The sequence below is a fragment of the Eptatretus burgeri genome, chromosome 9, assembly GCF_056783735.1.
Source record: "Eptatretus burgeri isolate ZD-2024b chromosome 9, Ebu_testis_v1, whole genome shotgun sequence".
NCBI classification, from domain to species: domain Eukaryota; kingdom Metazoa; phylum Chordata; class Myxini; order Myxiniformes; family Myxinidae; genus Eptatretus; species Eptatretus burgeri.
In genome coordinates this window covers 86,378,876-86,392,338 of record NC_140969.1, presented here as the reverse complement: position 1 = coordinate 86,392,338, position 13,463 = coordinate 86,378,876, and the positions used below count along the sequence as shown (strand labels likewise).

General features: G+C 42.9%; 1 protein-coding gene across 6 annotated transcripts in view; it reads right to left on the bottom strand.

Annotated features, from left to right (window-relative positions):
- Positions 1 to 2,637: 2,637 nt before the first annotated feature.
- LOC147020531 (disheveled-associated activator of morphogenesis 2-like) overlaps positions 2,638 to 13,463 on the bottom strand; it is a 332,638-nt gene continuing 321,812 nt past the window's right edge. For all 6 annotated transcript variants that reach the window (XM_085895960.1, XM_085895958.1, XM_085895963.1 and 3 more), the window contains 8 exons: positions 11,889 to 11,995; positions 11,632 to 11,720; positions 11,366 to 11,534; positions 10,281 to 10,388; positions 9,932 to 9,992; positions 6,343 to 6,474; positions 5,976 to 6,143; positions 2,638 to 4,130 (listed from right to left, as the gene is read on the bottom strand). In XM_085895960.1, coding sequence (XP_085752086.1) covers positions 3,915 to 4,130; positions 5,976 to 6,143; positions 6,343 to 6,474; positions 9,932 to 9,992; positions 10,281 to 10,388; positions 11,366 to 11,534; positions 11,632 to 11,720; positions 11,889 to 11,995 — 1,050 coding nt within the window. In that variant the 3' untranslated portion in view covers positions 2,638 to 3,914. The remainder of the gene's footprint in view (positions 4,131 to 5,975; positions 6,144 to 6,342; positions 6,475 to 9,931; positions 9,993 to 10,280; positions 10,389 to 11,365; positions 11,535 to 11,631; positions 11,721 to 11,888; positions 11,996 to 13,463) is intronic.

The window sequence follows — 13,463 nt, the reverse complement described above, 5'->3', positions numbered from 1 at the left end:
TCGGCGACTGGCTTTTGAGGCGAGGTTGGAAATGTGACTTTCCCAGGAAAGGTCATGGCAGATAGTGAGACCTAGAAGCTTGAAAGAAAAGACTTCTTCCAGAGGATTGTTGAGAAAGTGGATGGGGGGGTTTTGTAAACGGCCCTTTCGAAGAGACATAGCGAGAGTGTGAGGTTTGTCTGGATTGAAAGACATGTTCCACGTGTTGGACCAGTTTGTGATTTTATCCAGATCTGCAGTGAGTGAAGAAGCTGCTGCTTGCCGGTCTGAGGGATGACAGATGGTACGGCAGAGGGTGGAGTCGTCGGCAAAGAGAAATAGAGGATTTTCCAGAGAGTCCGAGAGATCATTGATGAAAACCAGAAAAAGAACAGGGCCCAGAACGCTACCTTGAGGAACTCCAGCCTGCACAGGAAGAGGGGATGAAAGAACTCCATTTAGGGCCACACGTTGACTGCGACAGGAGAGGAAGTCTGCGAGCCATGAGTGGAGATGGCCTTGAATACCATGGGAAGAGAGTTTGGTGAGTAGTGCAGGGTGCCAGACTGTGTCAAAAGCACGTGATATGTCCAGGGATACGGCTCGGATTTCCTGTCTGGCATTGAGGACCTCCATCCATTGATGGGAGAGCAGAAGCAGCATATCCAGGGTAGAGTGACCTGGTCTGAAACCAAATTGATGATTGGAAATCAAGCCATTGGAGAAGAGGAAGGATTTCATATCTGAGGCGATGATGGATTCCATCACCTTGCTGATGATTGGGAGAAGGCTTATTGGCCTGTAGTTATAGGGATCTGTTTTTGCACCTTTTTTATGCAGGGCAGTGATGTTAGCAGATTTCCAAGCAGATGGCAGATGACCTTGGGCAAATGAGAGGGTGAATAGAACAGAGAGAGGGTGAGCAAGAGCAGAAGAGCAGGCTTTGAGGACACGTGGGCTGATGCCGTCTGGACCGGTTGCAGAATCTGACTCGAGGTTTGAAAGCAAGCTCTCCACCTTGTCAGGAGAAAAGGATACAGAGTCCAGGGACAGTTGGGTGCGACTGGGTAAAGTGGGTAGAGATAGTGATGGGTTTAGGACACAAGATTTAGCTGCAAACACCGAGTTTAGACATTCAGCTTTATCACGTGTGGAATCAGCAGTGCGGCCATTTGAGGTAAGGGAGGGGATGGAGGGGGAACATACACCAGAAACAGATTTGATTAAATGCCACCAGGATTTTGAGGAGGGAGAGAGGTTTGAGAGTTCAGACTTGAGATGAGAAAGATGTTGTTTTCTGGCTCTCCTGAGGGTAGATACACACTTGTTCCGAGCTTTGTGGAAAGAACTGAGATTGCCCTCAGTTGGGTTTGCTTTCCATGAGGCAAAGGCAAGTTGTTTCAGGACAACTGCCTCGCCACAAGCTTCAGTAAACCAAGGGCGGGAGGAAGGGTAAGACAACTGAACACGAGAGGGGATAAATCTGTGCATGAGGGAGAGCAAGTTTCTTTGAAAAAATTCCCAGGATGAGTTGATGTTTGAGAAAGTAGTGATAGGAGACCAGTCTGTAAGTTTGATGGCTGCTCGGAGACCCTGCCAGTCGGCTTGAGTGAAATGCCAGACTCGACGGCGGTGAGGTGGTTCTCTGATAACAGCCAGAGAGATGTCCACTTTAACAAGGACGTGGTCAGAAGAACATGACCATGGAAAGGCATTTTGCAACCACAGTTCGCACCATACCCGGACACCAATAAATAAGTACACGAGACATTGTTTGTGTGACATCAAGTACGACCTTAATGCTGCACAAACTCACCTGACCAGAGCTAAGCACGGATGTTGATTGCTAGCATTGAGACCGAGACTAACTTTTATTGTGCATTTTTGGGATTGTCACCATGGAGGGGTAGTTACACCTTGGCAAGGCACCACACCATGATTAATCTATGACCTCATCGTTTTATCATCTATTTGCTGATGCTGGCAAACACCTTTCACAGTAAACAATCTTGGTGTAATCAAGCACAATCATCACACAAAAGCGATGATTGCAAATGGCAAGCTTTCAACTTGCGGCTGTGAGTTAATGGTCAATAAAGTACATTTTAAACCATGCCAGTCCATGGGTACCTGAGCAAGCAAACCCGATCCTCGTTTTCTAACCCCATCTACCAAGCCTAATACTTGCAGGTAATACCATGTTGTCTGTCTGTTTCTGCTCATTCCCTCACTGGTTGTATCCACCTGTTTGCCCAGTGTGTTTGTTTACCCTCTGTCACCTTGCTTGTCCAAGAGTCATGATTTTGTATTTTTCTTTCTTTCAAAGCTTTTTTTTCTTACTTTATCAAAATTTTATTTTGCATGCAAAAATTACAAAGGAAATTACAAATGTGGGGCACAGCAAACTGGTGTGCAAAAAAAAATAAAATAAAAAAAATCGGTGTTTTTTGTTTTCCCACTCGTCAAATCCATTTCCAGATATGACACAGGTAGAACGTTATACAATTCATTTTAAAGAATGTGACATCTCAAAATGTCTGGATAGCTTTTCACTCTAATGGCATCGAGCAATTATCCATCTTGCGTTCGAGAAGCGAGAAGTTTGCGATGCAAACTATAATATACACAAAATGTACATTTAGAACAATAATACATGCATTGTTTTTTTTTTTTTGTTTTTTTGTTTTGGGGGGGGGGGGTAAGAAAACCTGTTTAAATACAGTACAAAGGAAATTAATTACTGGCATTATGGGAATTGTAATAAACTGTCCATCACACAAAGTGCAAGTTCAACTTGACACCATGCAGATTTGAACTATTCCTGACAAGTCATATCCCATCCCACCCCAATGGAAATCCATATCACACGACACAAGATGCAAAAAACAAGAACAAATAATCACCCCCCCCATGCCAAATCACAATGGGAAACTTACAATCGAGTTTAGCCATCAGCATAAAACCTTGTCGATACCTCACCTGTAAGCAACTCTTGCATTTGAATGAGTCTTCATGATGGTACAAAGTACCTTTTCACGAAAATGTCAGAATTCCTACAAGGTAAGGCACAGCTTCCTTAGAAACTATCACTTTACAGTCAGTGTGCTACTGGAACACATCATATTGAATTGTTCATCAGAAATAAAAGCTAAAACATCGGCATAACTTGATAGTAAATGCAAACCAGTCTTTAACTGCTGCAGGGGGAAAAGAAAAAATATTCACGTTCGTTTTCAGCAATTAATTTCGATGGCGGAAACGAGCAGCTCCATGTCGAAAAATCCCATCAATGCCTGAAAGAAGTAATCGATGCTCGTGATCGAAGCAGGGGTATCATTTGCAGAACAGGAAGCGTCTATGCAATCATGTTGCATTTGTTAAGCTGTTAACCCATTTGCAATTGATGTACCTGAGGTTTAAGTGTACGGAGCCTGCTTCAGAAGGAAGAAAAAGCCTGGCAATCTACACATTTACAATTACTGTCCCCAAACAAAAGGCAACCTGTACGGATGCTGCTCCAAGTGCACTAATCATAGCCTGCCAAAGGCGTGTCACGTCCATGCATCAGTTGTGATGACGAACAGCTGAGCATTTCATTGATTATTGCTTTGTTTCAAAGTGTCTTTTGAAGTAGAAATGTTTAGGTTTTTCTTACCTTTTACAAAAAAAAATTTAATATCACAGTCAGGGCAATTGTGATAGAACACTGCAGAGAAAAGGTTCTGGGGAGTACGAAGCAAGCTTTCCAAGTGCAAGTAGATCTTTGCATCACCATCATGCTCAGAACCAGAAAATGTGAAAACCACAACTTTGCAACCCTTTTAATATTATTTATCATGGCTTACGTGTCCAGTCAACACAATGCACCTTTTTCTTGGTGGCATAGGTGGCTCTGCTGCAAAAAAGAAGAATGAAGTTTGGACCGACAACAAAACTCAGATGTTAAGTTTGGTGAGTGGGCGCTCTCGACCAGGCACAGGAAGCGTGGAGCAAGGACGCCGGCGAGATCTTTTTATCTTGCTAAGATCTTTGTCAAAAACCTCGCCAGAACGCAGCGCTGAAACCAGGTCATCAAATTCTCCACCCTCGTCCGCATCGGCACCCGCTCGCACCCTGCGTGCCTCTCTCTCCCGTTCGCGCTGCTCACGAAGCTGGGGCGGTAAATACAGGTCCCACATTGTGCCAGCACATGTCATGTAGAAAATAAATAATGATAATTCACCCCTTTCAGCAGCATCTATCTATCCACCTACATATATGACCAAAACTCTCATCTTGTATGTATGCATGTTCCCGAAATACAGCCAAAACGGTACACAATAGCACAAAAATTTATGGCCAGCTTACTCACCATTTGCTTGCAGTGTGCAGTATCAAGTTTCATTGAAATCGGGCAACGAAAAATTATTAAATCAATTCCCGATTCAGTCAAGTACTCTTCAGGAGAATTTGATCAATGCAAACGACCTCAGCGGCATAGTTCGCAGGAGGTATCTTTTTTTTTTCTTGAAATTATTTATTTTAAAATCTCAAACATTTAGTATAGACAAAGAATGATTTATTTTTAAGCATAAAATAAACATCGCCATTTTGATCTAATACTTCCGTGTTCATTAATAAATAAAATTGTGTTTTGAAGATTACGCACAATAATTTCTTCGACTTTCTTTTCTCCATTTTTTTTTTTCACATTGACGCGCAACATCAAGTTTCGTTCAAATCGGGCAACGAAAAAAAATATTAAAAAATAAATTCCCGATTCAGTCAAGTACTCTTCAGGAGAATTTGATCAATGCAAACAACCTCAGCGGCATAGTTCGCTGGAGCTATCTTTTTTCTTTTTTTTTTGAAATTATTTTATCATCAACCGCTGTCACAATGGGAACCCAATGGGTTTATGGGTCGTCTAGTCTTAAATAAAAGTCCAACACGAAAGGAGGGGTATGCATGTTACACCCCCCTCTGCTCAACACAACTAAAAACCCTAACTCCCATTCAAAAACCTCCACTCTCCAACCCCCTTTTACTCCAAATAGTGCCTATACTAACCCTCGCAAATATGTTAGCGATCCCTCAAGCAATTAAAATGGCACTCGGTAGAGTGCATACCTCCACAAGGCTGAACAGTTTACGTTTTGTATCCCACTGATGAGGTACGGATGCAAATCCGGCCCAACTAAATTCTAATAATCTTGTTCTTGTCACCTGTCAAACTCATATACCAAGTTGTCATATAATCCATCCAGAACTTTTTGAGATATTGTCTTGTATATCGTTTTTGGCCCCATCTCTCAATGGTGAAGAATCAGTAAAAAAAATTATACAATCTGGATCTGAATCTTCACCTAACATTTCATCCTTGTCACACACCAAACCTGTCCACTAAATTGCATTTGGATCCATCCACAACTTTTTGAGATATCCTGCTCACAGAGACAGACAGACAGACAAGGGTGAAAACAACCTCCACCAACCTCATTGGCAGAGGTAATTACAGAGATTGCCCCAAAATTGAAAAATATATCAAGGGAATAATTTTCTTTAACCAATGCAGGGGGTGGAGGGGGAAGGGGCATTACGCAAGCCACTTTTGGGAGCACTGTGGCACACAAGGCTTGCTTGAATAGCCAGACTGCAATATGGAGACCCTCCCCCGCTTCTCAATCCCCAAAAATTACTCCCCCCTATTTTACTCATTGTCCCTTGGGAATGTGCTAAATTTGCTTGCCATCATGCAAGCCATGAAAGATTTCCCTTCCCCATAAAGTCAGCCAATTTTGGTGGCCGTACAATGATCCATTCTTAAGATATACAATATATAAGCGAACGAACAGAAAGACGAAGAAAGAAAAATTGAGTGTTGGCATCACTTTTACTTGATGAGAGACAGGTTAGCAAACCTGTCTCTCATCAGATAAAACTCGGACCAACATACCAAATCTTACTCATCTCTCATTTTTATATCAAATGGTCGACCCTGAACAAACCCCACAAACCTGTGCCTCCATGCGAGCACGTCTTTCCTCCTCCTCACGTCTGCGCCTCAGAGCCTCGTTCTCCTTCTGAGCCTCAGAGAAAGCCTGCAGAAATGTGTCCAGCGTCCCAAACAATTCGTCAGGTGTACTCCGGATCTCTTCACCCAGCTTTCGTACCATCACTGCAAACTATTAACGGGGGATTGGGGGAGAGGGGATAAGAGGGTGGGGGACAGGGAACAAATTAAAAATTAGGACTTAATCATGCAGTTAAGGATCGGGATCTAAATGGAACTGCAGACCCCATTGACAATTCCTTCTCAGCTGTTACAACAAAACAAAACACCAGCACAGCTATTATGTCCAAGATGAGATAAAGGTAGTCTACCTGCTTTTTCGCTTCAGTAAGCAGTTCCTCCAGCTCAGAGAAACTGAATCCCGCCACTGTGATGAAGTCACTCATGCTCGATACAAATTTATCACCCGGTTGATGATCCCGATTCTGCTGGAACTCCAGTTCCTGTCCAAAACATGTTTGGTTGTTGCAGTACGAGTTAGAAGGGAGCAACTTCAGGTCCAAGGGAAAAGAGCCAGCTAGAACACTTACTGAGCAGAATTCCATCACATCCAGAAGCTTCAGAACATTACATCATTTTGCGAAATATCTGAAAGTTTATATTATACAAGATGCTTGTTACTTTGCGAGCACAGTCTATGCTGTGACGCAATGGTTCCAATAAAACCTCCACAGCATATATCTGCAAGCTTAAACCAAATGTCATCTGGACCATTGCTGCCACATGAAGTTCTTCCTCAAATGTGTCAGCTCATCATAACACAAACCCTTTATCACTATGGTTTGGAATTATTGTGGTTCTCCAATGCTGAACATTCAAGGGTGTGAGGAAAACAATTACACAACTTGCTCATCACAGGCAGGTTGACAGCATGTCAGATTTCTTCGAAAGGATTCACATATCTCTATTCCTGCAATGTTATTTGTCCACCTCACAAACAAGCCCTGCCAGGCTCAAAGTTTATTAAAAAAAAAAAAACTGTCAACGTTCTTCAGACTCTTTAAGAATCATTATTCTGCAAAAAAAAAAAAAAAAAGATTGTAGTGTTGCTCTACTTTATATGCCGACGACAAGTCAAATAGGAAGCTTAACAGAAGTTTTTGGGACCTAAATTGATTGTTGAGAGAAGCGATGTTACCCATTTAGTGAACAACTGAAACCATACCCATATATCATATTGCTAAGAATTCAAAAATGGGGCCTTGCAACAAAATAACCTGCCGAGGAGATTGAAATTTGTTCACAAACGTTTGTGAAAATTGGCACATTCAACAAAATAATTTTATCACTTTCTCATCTGTAAATACAAGCACAACACAGTGTGGATATTCAAGTGTCTGTATATAACCAACAACCTTGTCCGTGGCCTACTTATTGCCAGAGTTGATAGAAGTTCACTATTTCATTCCTTTTTTTTCCCCCGCCTCTGGAACAAACTCCCACACTCTCGTCAATTCCACTCCTCACTCAAGGTTTTCAAAACAGCTGTTCCCCACCATCTGTTATCTACCTCCATCCAAAACCACAATCTTTACTCACCCCAAACTCTTCTTCTTCTTCTTTCAGCTGCTCCCGTTAGGGGTCGCCACAGCGGATCATCCGTATGATCCGCATAGTGATTTGGCACATGTTTTACGCCGGATGCCCTTCCTGACACAACCCTGGTCGCCTCTTACGACACAGGGATATGGTACACCTATTTTAACCGGGGTATACACCGGACCAGTACACTGGTACTCACTTCGCTGACCTCGGAAGGATGACAGGCTGAGTCAACCCCCTGGTGTATTAATTCAGTGGCCCAACAGGGCTTGAACTCAGGACCTTTTGGATCCCAAGCCGCTGCCCTAACCACTGCGCCAACACCAGGCTTTCTTACTCACCCCAAACCCACCTGCAAATTTCCTGTTTTCCTTCCTGAAAGTCCCTCCAGTACCATCTTGTATTCCCCATGTTCCCCGTCCCATCCCTCTCCCTTCTGCAGATCTCCTATTGTCTGTTCCCCACTATTTTGTGCTTCCCTCTCCCGCTCCTCCTCTCCTGCCTCATTATGCATTTCTGTTTATTAGCTCTTACACGAGCCTCGACTTGGTATACAAAAATAAAAAGTTTTTTTTTTAAAAAGACCACTGTACTTTCACTAAATCAAGTTTATTACATTTTCTATAACACTGTACATGTACAGCCATTTATTTTAATATATGAAGGGTGTTCAGAAAGTTATACGAAGGGGATTAAACACAAGTTCAAGAAAGAGCACCATTGAATCTTTTGATATGCAATGAGTAATTTTTAATGAAAGGAATCTTTTTCTTGCTAATTATTCACATCTACATATTGAAAAATAAAATTAAAATGTTGGGGGGGGGGGGGTAGTTGTTTTTTGGACTACAGGAAGCACCTCTTCCAAGAGCTTTTAGAAGGACCCCGAAAAGGAAAAAAAAATCATGAAGAGTTGGCACATCACAATCGAGGATTCCAGAGGCTGTACTTCAGGGACAAATACGAAGTATTTGTTTTATTACTTTGTGCTGATAATACTGTTACGAATCTGGAAACCATTCGCCTTCACACTTACAGTTGACCCAAAGTTTAGTTATTTTGTTAAGTATATGTGGATAGTTAGAATTCCTCCCCTGTGTCTAATGGGAATTTCATGTGTGCGCTGTGAGTTTCTTTCTAGTTAGTCTCCTGCATTAAATCCCCCTTGACTCCTTCAGCACCATTACGCACGTGTTCGAGGCCACGGACATAGTCGGGGGTGAGATCACCTCAGGGCCAACTCCGCCCAAGCAAGATGGAATGTTCCCCTCGTCCAATCGGGGGTGAGATCACCTCAGAGCCGACCCCGCCCCAGCCAGATGGAATGTTCACCTCGTCCAATGAGGACACCGATCGCCCGACGCCCCCCAACCAATCCAGAGGCAAGTTACCTCAGAGCGGATCCCTCCACCCACCCGGGGGAGGAATAAGAAGGATCGCGAGCTGTATCCAGTGTTGGATGGTGGTGTGTTGCGATCTTGGTCTCTTGTCTGTGATCCTTTTCGGTGTTCCTTGGTGGTCGGTGGTCGTGTTTGTGGTGGTGGTGGTCATGGCGGAGGTGTTCCGTGGTGATAGTGTCGTCAATCTTCGTTCGTGGTAGCCATGATAGTGGGCTCGTTGGATTCTGGGTCATGGGTTCGAGTCCCACTGTGGTGGGCGAGTCGATGAAACCGCACGAGGCGGCCAGGTACTTGGCTAGACTCTGGCCCTCAGCTCGCCTTCCCTCTTGAGCTGAAGGGAATAAAGACCCACGAGGTCCATTTCTTTTTGGGTGTGTGTCTGTCTGGCCAGTCTGACAAGTAGAAATCGTTTAAGTGACTGCCATTGTACATTTTCCTGCATTCTTATTCATGGTTAAGTCTGCTCTGTGTTTCCCTCCCTCTTATATTATAAATAAATAACTGTTAAATGTTCCAGTTCATTTGTTTTCTTTCATTGACCCAGTATGGTTCGGGCTTGAGTCAGGATGGCCGATTGTGCCGTAAATTGTCATTTTGACCGGCGCGGCTTTGAAAATTCCCGCTCGGTTACGCCGGATCCGAGTCGGTAACAACGACTCGGTTTGGACAAAGCCGGCCGAGGGTGTGGCTTCCCCGGTAGCTAGACCGCGCGGCTAATTAGGTAAACTGGAATCAGACAAAAAGACCCTAACCACGCGGTCGAAATATTGGCGTCCACGGTCCATAAGCGACCCGTCGACTTCGGAGTTATCCAGAGTGACGACCTTCAATTCCGGTGTTCGGTGGGAGACGGCCCAACTGCTCCATCTAGCGATCGTCCTTGCCATCGAACCCGGCACCACAACAATACTATACTCTCCCTCAAAATCCTCAAACTACTGCAGCCATTTCAACATACCTTCTCTATCTCCTTGAGGCCTCCTCGGATAGTGTTCATTTCCTTTTCGAGGTCGGGCATGCTGTCAAAAATAGAAAAACACTTTTATAACAGTAAAGTTGTTATTTTTTATTAATATAGTTTGTTGATTTTGGTTAAACCAACATGTTCGTTTCATAGAGAGAAAACTAAGAAAAAAAACTACAAAACATCACTTCCTCAAATTGAATCAACATCCACACTCCATCCCGTGATGTGGAATGGACAACCAAGAGGCTCATAAAATGGAGTTCCCCAATCCATGACCTCGACAACATTAATCCTTGTCCCACATTTTTCATTTTAACTATATTCTCAAAGCCCTCCTCACTTGACTTTAGCAGCAGCTGGAACATTCTGTAAATCTTCACGGATTTTCTTCACATCTGGGAAGCTTTTGTCAAGCACTAGTATAAGATAGTGCAGCAATGTCTGGTTCCTGAGGTGGGAGGAATGTGTGCAGCTGAGAAAAGTGAACAGGTGTAGTGTCCAGAGTGGTCAAATCCAAAATACTCATTCCAAAAATCCTTCAAATTTAAAAGTCAATCCTTATTGAGGTTCTTTCCTGAAACATGTTTGGTGATCATGTGCTTGTTTGCCATTTCCTTCTCAGCACATAGCTCATGGTACTGAGCGACTGTTTATATCCCACATAGTGTTTATTAATTTTCTTTCCTTATCTATCAAAGTCTTTATAATTCAATCAATAGTACACCAATGTTTCCCAACGTCCCTGTCCTACATGCGATTTATGTGCAAGCTCCACTATGAATGAGCTCGAGGTGGATGTAATTTTTAATTTTTTTTGGAACCAAAAACATCATTTAAGATAATTTCATAAATTCTCACAGTCATTAAAAGAAAACTAAAACAAGAGCATGAGATAAGACTAATGAGGAGAATTTTGCCTTCAATTGTTTCCACTCAATGCAATATTAAAAACCATTGCGAGCCTTCAAGACGAGTCAAAGAACCAGCCCAAGACAGTAAGCAATCTTTGTTACAAAACAAGCCTTATATAATTACACGAAAAAACGAGCCTCTCTCCGTTAGGGTAAAAGAGTATGTATACCCACCATGGGAAACAATGTGCTGCCAACTGAGCAGTAACCCGTAAATGGAGCAAAACAGGCTAAGGAAGGGAAAACAACCTCAGGGCTATTGGCCTTTCCTTGCGGTGATAAATACACATCAACTTTTCGTTTACAAAATCAATTATGATACGGCTGCATGTTTGGCTCACCACTGGCACAGTAAATATGCCAACCCCACAGAGACGACATGATTACCAGATGTAATACGATTGAGGTGTACCAAGCCGAGACCAAGGAACACTGCACGAGTTCAATATTAATCACCAACATAATATCAGCACAAGGGACAGTATTGATTGGCCTGTATTAATTTGGTACAAACCGGTCTAAGCTGGACTTGGTGTCGGCAATCTTGTTCAAGCTGGAGAGTCGAAAGCCAAAGGCATTCCCACGCTGGCCCTTGTTCATGTAATTTCCGAAAGCTAGAATGACCTCGAGGAGATGACGGAGGCGAGAGCTCTTCAAAACCTCACGCGATGCTGTCAGCACAGCTAAGACAAATAGAAACAGGACGGAGCAATCACCTTTTTATAACATTTCTACGAAAAAACATCTCAGCAAAAATATTCCTCGGTACTCGAGGTTTACCTTCAACCTTTGGCTTGCATTCCAGTACACGCTCTGTGAACTTTTTCTTGAAGTACAATGCCTGCAGCCGCTGCTGGTAATGAGGGATCCTGCAAGCAGGAAAGGAAAGTGCATCGTCTCGACCTGCCTGTCAATTAAACCTCGATGCAATTCTCAATGACCAACATCGAACAGACAGACAGGAACAGTGATGGTAAAACCTCCTCCTACTCATGTACTGTGATGCGAAGAAAGTGAAAAACTGCACACACACACACCTACTCATTTCATACAGAAAGCAATCAGCACGAGCCATGCGCTCAAACTCGTGTGTGTGCTCCTCCAAAAGGTCAATGTCACTTTTCTCAGGAACAAATTTCAGCATCTGAGGAAGAGCAGGTGACACACATAACTTTAAAATATAAAGTTGATCTTGTAATTTCAAGATTTTCAAACTAGCATTTTGGTTTACTCAAAGAAAACAACTGAGATGTTAACACATGTAGACAAAAACCATGCACAAATAGCAGCAATTCCACTTTCACGCTGGCAATGGTGATCGAGATGGGTTGAAATTATAAGCTGATGGCAACACAATTATTACCTCAAGGACTAATGCCTCATTTGTCACTGCATTTAGAACCATTCTCACTGACTGTCTTTGCACCTAAAGGCCGAGTCACACCTTGACGTTTTAGCCAGCGATGGCAACGTATTAAAATTTATGTAAAACGCTGGCTTACGTTGAACTTTTGATGTTTTTTTTTTAAACATTCGGAAGTATTCATAGCGACTTGGTCTTATGTATAACGCATTAGTAACGGACACAGAACGTTTCGTTGTGTTATAGATAACTTATACCAACGAATGCTGAACCTGTTGTAGGCCTACACAACCTATGCCCAACGATAGTCTAACTTAGGCATAGCGCGTTGCACGCATCGCCGACGATGTCGTGACGTAGCCTATTAAAAGGCTGACGCACAACGATTCGAATCATAACTGCCGTAGAAATGGAAGTGTCAACATCGCAGTCACACCTTGGCGATCTTGCCAGCGTATGCCGACATAAGAAAAATGTGTCTAAAACGTTGGGGCACGTCAAATACGGTACGAGTAAGTTTGGTATACGTGAGTAGAACGCTAAAGTACGCTATCATACGTCGTAGTAAGTAGAGTACGTCAAGAAATTTTAAACATGTTCAAAATTTTACGATGTACTTGGCGTATGACACACGTTCCGCATGCGATGGGGATAAGTTGTACACACGATATGCGGACGCTTACACACGTCCACAAAGGCTACTTATAAGCTACTCATAAGTCGAAACACGTCGCGGTAATGTCTTTTTTACGCGAAACTTATTTCTAACTTATGTTTGACGTGCTTTGAACCAATTCTTTACGTAGTCCCAACACACATTGACGTATGTAGACGTATTCCAATGACGTCTTCCGGTTGACAAAAAAAATAAATGAACGTGTTTCTAACTTACAACTGCCATATAAAGACGTGTTCCCAGCGATTTTGGGAATTGGTATATAAAAATGCTGCTCATAAAAGGGGAACCCAACAGTGTTTTCGAGTCCTTTTTAAGTTGATGTCCATGTCAGCAGTAACAGTATCAGTATCAGTATTAGTAGTAGTTTGTTCATGTTGGCAGTAGTAGGTGAGTGTGAGGGGGAGGGTGTGGGTTATGATGGATCCCCCTTGCATCCGCGTGTCCACGGGTAGGAGACATCTTTGCACCATTGTTCGAAGTTCTTCGCGGCTAATTTTTTATGGGGCTTTTTCAACAATGAGCTATGGCTTGTTTTTACGATTTAGGTCTATTCATAACGGGTTGGACAAA